We start from the raw sequence: 6,403 nt of genomic DNA, 5'->3' as shown, positions 1-6,403 counted from the left end.
CAAGATTGGAGTCACTAAAGTCCCTCCATCTTGAGGGGGCGTATAGAGGATCATATGTATATATAGAAAGGGTTATAATGTAAATGATATTAACCTAGACTAGGTTCCTTACTTACCTATATATTGTGTAACCTGTCTACTTCTAATAAGACTTACATTCACTATTCTATAAATCACATGTGTGTAATTCTGAAATTTCACAAAGTAATATGATTTGATAATCCACGAATCATAACCGGAAAGTAAAAAACATAGTCCTTCACATAATCAATGAACAACAAAGCTTCATTAGAGAGTCTAACAAACATGCCACTTCTTAGAAGAGGAGGAAAAAACAACCAACCACTCGTAAAACTACAGTGAGCAATCGTGAAACCATCAGACTTATCTTCCACCGCCACACAAACTTCGTCTTCTCATGCCCACGATGGAACCAAGTTTTGTGACTAGTATGTACAATACCAAAGACTGCAAGCAACTCATCATGATTAAAAATGTGTAAATATGATTCACACCATGCATTGTTCCCAATCACATGGCCTTGTCATAAAGGTTGTTTTTTTTTTCCAATAGAGAGTTTGACCAAAATAAGGAAAGTAGTTCCGAGTTAATCTGAAACTGGAGTTGGCCTAGTGGATGAGGGCGTGGAAGATGGTCGGATCTCACTTATCTACTCTATCCACTGAGTTTATGGTGATTCATCGACCTACTAGATCACCATATGATTTAGTTTTTTGGCACATATTTGAATAAAACGTTTTTTTGTTTTACTTATAGGAGTCCAAATTTGTAACGCATGACAAACTTCATTGCTCCAGCTTTGTCCTGCCTCTACTTCCTAAGTGTGTGGCCGAACCTTTTTATCGATAATAACGATGAGGATAACAAAAAAAAACGCTTCTTCGTATTATGAACGTTACATTACAATGTTAACAAGGTGTGATTTGACAAAGTCTATAACAAACAAACATTCATTTATCACTCTCTTATGCACATTATTTCTCAGCACTTGAGGTGTAAACAACCAACCGGCCGTAACGAACACAAACACCACAACCACAAGACTCGAGACAGCTCGATGCGGTGGAGGACACAACCGCATCTGCTTCACCCATATCTCCAAAGAAGTTACAACTCCATGCAACACAAAGAAACAAGTGACTTCCCAAGTTGGAGACTTACGGATAATATAAAAGTAAATAAGCTCATGCATTAACCCGGAGACAAGAAACGTCGCCAACACACCAGCATAAAAAGCCAGGTTTGGACCGATTAAGGGAGTGGTAAACTGCTGAACCGGGATGTGAACGGTCGGACGTAGAACTGATGGGACCATGCGGTTCCATCTACGACTCCAGAAGTCTTGTAATGAAGTAGCCAAGTAAGGCTCGTTGAAGACCCGTTCGATTTCACAACCAAGAAGTGTAGAAAGCAACGTACCGGTGGAAAATAAGATGAACTCTGACTCAAGGTAGATATGAATGGTAAAGATAGCCAAGAAAGGTAACTGAGATAAACCGTTATGGTAGTTATTACTATAGAGGTGTAATAAGAAGGAAAATATTATAATTTTGGAAGCAAGAACCCATTTAGACATAGGTTTGTTGTAGGTTTGACTTGAAGAAGGTTTTTGGTTGGTTTTGATGGGAAAACAAGCGAAGCAGAAGAAACGGGAGAGAGATGAAGGAAGTGGGCTTAAAGGTTCTTGATCAAAAGCAAAGAGAGCGAGCTTGAAGTTTGCGAGCCATGTGAGGAAGAAAGCAGAGATGACACAGAAGTGGACAGAAGAGAAGAAGAGAGGAATAAGAAGAAAGATGATGAAGGTGGGAAGGAGAGAGAGGAGACGAAGAAAACCTTTGGAAATTTTTGAAGAGATGTAATAACAGTAAGATATGGAGATTAAGGCAGAGACCCATATCTTGAGCATGTTTCTCAACTCTTCTTCCATGCTTCTGTTTCTCTCTCTCTCTCTCTTTCTTCTAAGTTTTGTGGGTTGCTAATTGTGTGCAGCATGCAATTTATAAACAATATCCATAAGGATATGAAACAATATCCATAATTGTAAATAAGTTTTACATTTTTCAAATTTGCATCTTTTATTTTTTGGATTTGCTATCACATATTTTGTAAAAAAAAAAAAAAGAAGTAAATGATAAAAGTTAGAGGTTTGTTTTTCCTGTGTTTTGGAAATTAAGTAATATTCAATTAACTAATGCTTTTGAAATAACATATGAACAAATTATTTTCAATTTTCTCTTGTCAAACAAAAGAAACAAACCTTAAGAGAATATTTCCGTATTATTTCGTTCCCTAAAATATGACATTATTAAATCAACAAAATTCAGATAGATTGAAATGTTTGCATGAGATATATAGATGACTGCAAAGTTTAGACCAGCTTTAAATGGACTTATGTCAGATATTTTGGCAGTCTGTTTTGTTTTAAATACTTTCTAACAGATATACTTTGACATTTGTCTCCAAATATATATATATGTATGTATGTATGTATGTATATATAATATACTTTGACATGCAAAGTAGATTTTCCTTTGTTAGACACATTCAATGATACGTTATTTTCAATCTTTGGAAGTTCACGTGTTCTTGACTTCATCTTCATGAGGTTCTTAAATTCCGCAAACAATATGATCAAGGTTTGTTGTGCTTGATCCAATATTATTTCATAGTAAGAATTTCTTTCACTTGGAAATATTCTCAAAAGTAAGATTTTCTAAAGTGTTCACGCTTATTAAAAATTTAATAAATGTTTATAATTTTTTTTTTTGCTTTTTTATACAATTTCCAATAACTTTCCACCAATGGAATTTAATCAATTCAAATATTTTCATTTAATGTTTCTCAAAAGTATAAAAAAGTACCTTAACAATATAGAAAATTTATCTTTGTGGAACAAGAAAAAGATCTAAAAAATCTTATTTTCGGAAACGGAGGTAGTAATAATTTTTAATTACCGCTTAACATGAAACATCTAAATGAATCCACTAGACTGTCCATTGTTTCTGTCTTTTTGACCAAGAACACAAATACAATATTGAATTGATACAACTAAAGCCTAAAGAAGCAATGACCATGATCGGTGACATGTAGTATTAGCGCTGAGTTACAAGAAAAGTTATAATTTAATGTGACCTGCAGTAAAAATTACGTGGTATAAACCATAGATTTATGTAGTGAGTTTGATGTATAAGTATGAATTACTATTTTATTAAAATAATTGATTGGTAATACTTTTGATGTATTAGTTGTAGTATGTATAATTTAAATCTTTAATAATATTTATTATCTGTTTAATAAAATAACCTAGAAAATTAAATATATAAATTTAATCTTAAGGAAATATATAAAAATTTCTGTAACGTAAGTTACTAACAAAATGCAAAAAAAAAAAAATTACTAACTCAAATTTCTAATACATGAGATTTTGTTTGATGTTGAGTTATAATTTGAATTACTAATTTTAGTAAAGAAATAACTGAAAATTGTAACTCAAACATAATACATTTTAACTCAAACACTAACTCAAAAAATTAAAATAATTCATGATTGGTAACATTTTGAGTTTAACATTTTGAGTTTACTCTTAAATCAAACTTAATTAAGTCTAACTATGTTTTATCATATTCAATGATCCGAACAAGCTAGCAACATGTTAAACTTTGTAAGACCATGCACAATTAGACTTGTCAATTAGGGCCGAAGCCCGCAGCCCAAGCTCGCCTAGTCCTAAAAATTACCGGGTTTGGTTTAGTTTTATAAGCCCAAAAAAAATCGGGCATTTCGGGCTAAACCCATTTGGGTTTTGGGTATTTTGGGCCTAAGTCCATTTGGGCAAGAACCGGCCCGAAAACCCAAAATTTTATATTTTAGCTTAAATATTATCATTCTTTAATCAAACAATTATTAGTATTGACATATTATTTAAATATTTTTATCTAAAACTCTAATAAAAAATATAAAAGTTTTTAATGCATTTTATTGTTTGATCATCACAAGTGTCACATTTTAATTTTTACAAATGTACATTCTTCTTTTATGTACAACATGTTTTTTATTTCCAAATATAAATTATGAAACGTTTGACTATCTTTATCATAAATTTTGTTTTTATATATTTATTTTTGATTATTTAAATCTTATTAAATTTGGTTTGTTTATAATATGTGTTTAAAGCATACGAAAAAGTAAAATATTTTTGATAAAGAAGAAAAGTTTAAACTTACTTTATATTTTAAAACTAAAAAATAAAACTGTTTTTTTTTTAAATTCACATATATTAAAACGATGGAAGTGACAATGATAAATTATTTTTCGAAAAGCCCTATAGCCCTACAAGGGTCGGACCGGACTTTGAATTCTAGGCCCAAAATACTTTCGGGCTGGGTGGGCCAGGCTCAAATATCAATGGGATTAGCGGGTTTGGCCCGGGCCGGGCCAGCCCGAATTGACACCCCTATGTACAATGGTTTTATCATTCAATAATTTCCTTTAATTTTTTTGAAATTACAAATCCGTTTTTCTCTCTTCTAAATGATAGGAGAGTATTCTTCTTCCTCTATCTACGCTAATATTTATCACTTACTCATGGTCTAAAAAGACAAATGCCTTTTGAGATAAGAAGTTTCCTTTGATTCTGTGGGTTTTGTGGAAGAATAGGAACAAAATGGTATTTGAAGGAGAAGGTGTATGAAGCTGATAAAGCGGTGGATAAGGTCATGGAAGACGCACGACAATGGTTTATCGAGAGCTCTATCAACAACCCATGGCGGATGAGAAAATAGCCCAGTGGTGAAGCTCCTACGTTATGCTTTGTGAAATGTAATGTTGGAGTAGCCTGTTCTAAAAAGAAACTAATTAGTGGTGCTTCTTGGGTGCTCCGTGACCACATGGGTAAGGTTTTGATGCATAGTCGACAAGCAATCAGATTTTTAGGCTAAAGTGCGGAGGACTGTCGAGAGTATTCGAAGTTTACGATTCATGGGGGTGATCTTGTTGATGCTATTGAAATTGTTTCTGCGGTATGATCCCCTAGAGAGTGGCCAGCTCTACGGTTGGATACCTTGGACTTATTAACATCCCTTTCTGAGGTGACTAATTGGAGAAGAGAAGATCGAAGCTTCGGTGCTTTGGCTATAGCACGAAGTTCGGGATAATAGGAGTTTTATGTGGCACAAGGAAGCCCGACATGGCTAAAAAAACTTTGAGATGATGATCGACCCGGTGATATAGGGAGTATGGTTTCCAAGCGTCCTCGTGTTTGAGCATTCTTTCAACTCTGTGTTGGAGCGCTCTGTTTTCTTTTTGCTGGTTTTTGTCATTCAACAAACATTCAATTTTATCACATACAATCGCTTTGCTTATAAAAATTCAACAAAAGTACAAAACAACTTATTTTAACATCAGTTTTTTTTTTGAGTTAAACAAAACAACTAAATTTTAAAATATTTTTATTTAGTGTTAAACTTTGATTATAGAATTTTGTTTTGATCCATTTGACAAAAAATATTTGTATAAATATAAAAAATATTAGTGAATAGTTTTAATAGTATAGTAAGATTTATTTTTTGTATCCAAATAAAATGAACCAAGTCTCTCTATCTATAATTTTTTTTTATAAATTATACTTTTTAAAAAGAATATTTATTACATGATAATTTATCTAAACCAATTAAAATCAATAAACATAAAATTGAATGTTTTATGATTGGTCGAAGTCATCAATGGGACCACATTCTCTTGTTTTTCAAATTTCAACTAATTGAATGTATTTAACTACAATTAATCAACGGATTAACTAATGACCATTATAGGAATATTATGAATGAATAAGAAAAAAATGCAAATTAATAAAATTACAGGAATGAAAAGAAAGATTATTCTTTATCAATTTTATTGAAGAACAAATTTATTCTATATTACTCTAGAATAAAAGGAATGAAAAAAAACATATTCTTTATAGATGTTAAAGAAAATAGGAATAGTAAAAAATGTATTATTTTTTTTCATTCTTTGGTCAGCAGGTAGACCTGTTGGGAGACAATAATTGTTTCAACTGCTTCACATGGTCTAAGGAGTGAACTACACAATGTGTCTAACACTTCTAAATATGTTTTCACACAATGAAGAGTATTTCCAAAGTTTGTTTGCTTTTTTATTAGTATTCACTAGGATTCGGACCCCGCGAATTCGCGGGGAAACTATATATTAAATTTTATATATAAAGTGAGATATTTTAAAATAAACTATAATTGATACTAAAATTAGATAGATAACAAAATACAACACAATTTTTTAATAATATAAAATTTTATTAAAATAAAAATACTAATAATTCCTTCAAAAATTAGTTTAATGCTATAAAGAATATATAAATATTCTTAAA

General features: G+C 31.6%; 1 protein-coding gene across 1 annotated transcript; it reads right to left on the bottom strand.

The window, feature by feature from the left end:
- Positions 1-880: 880 nt before the first annotated feature.
- On the bottom strand, positions 881-2,064 carry LOC106385849 (probable long-chain-alcohol O-fatty-acyltransferase 2). The gene has a single exon (XM_013825747.3). The coding sequence runs from the start codon at positions 1,946-1,948 to the stop codon at positions 917-919; it is 1,032 nt and encodes a 343-aa protein (XP_013681201.2). The 5' UTR covers positions 1,949-2,064; the 3' UTR covers positions 881-916.
- Positions 2,065-6,403: the final 4,339 nt, after the last annotated feature.

Source organism: Brassica napus, chromosome C2 (assembly GCF_020379485.1).
Source record: "Brassica napus cultivar Da-Ae chromosome C2, Da-Ae, whole genome shotgun sequence".
NCBI classification, from domain to species: Eukaryota; Viridiplantae; Streptophyta; class Magnoliopsida; order Brassicales; family Brassicaceae; genus Brassica; species Brassica napus.
Note: the sequence above shows the minus strand (reverse complement) of the source record. Positions and strands in the feature narration are given on the sequence as shown.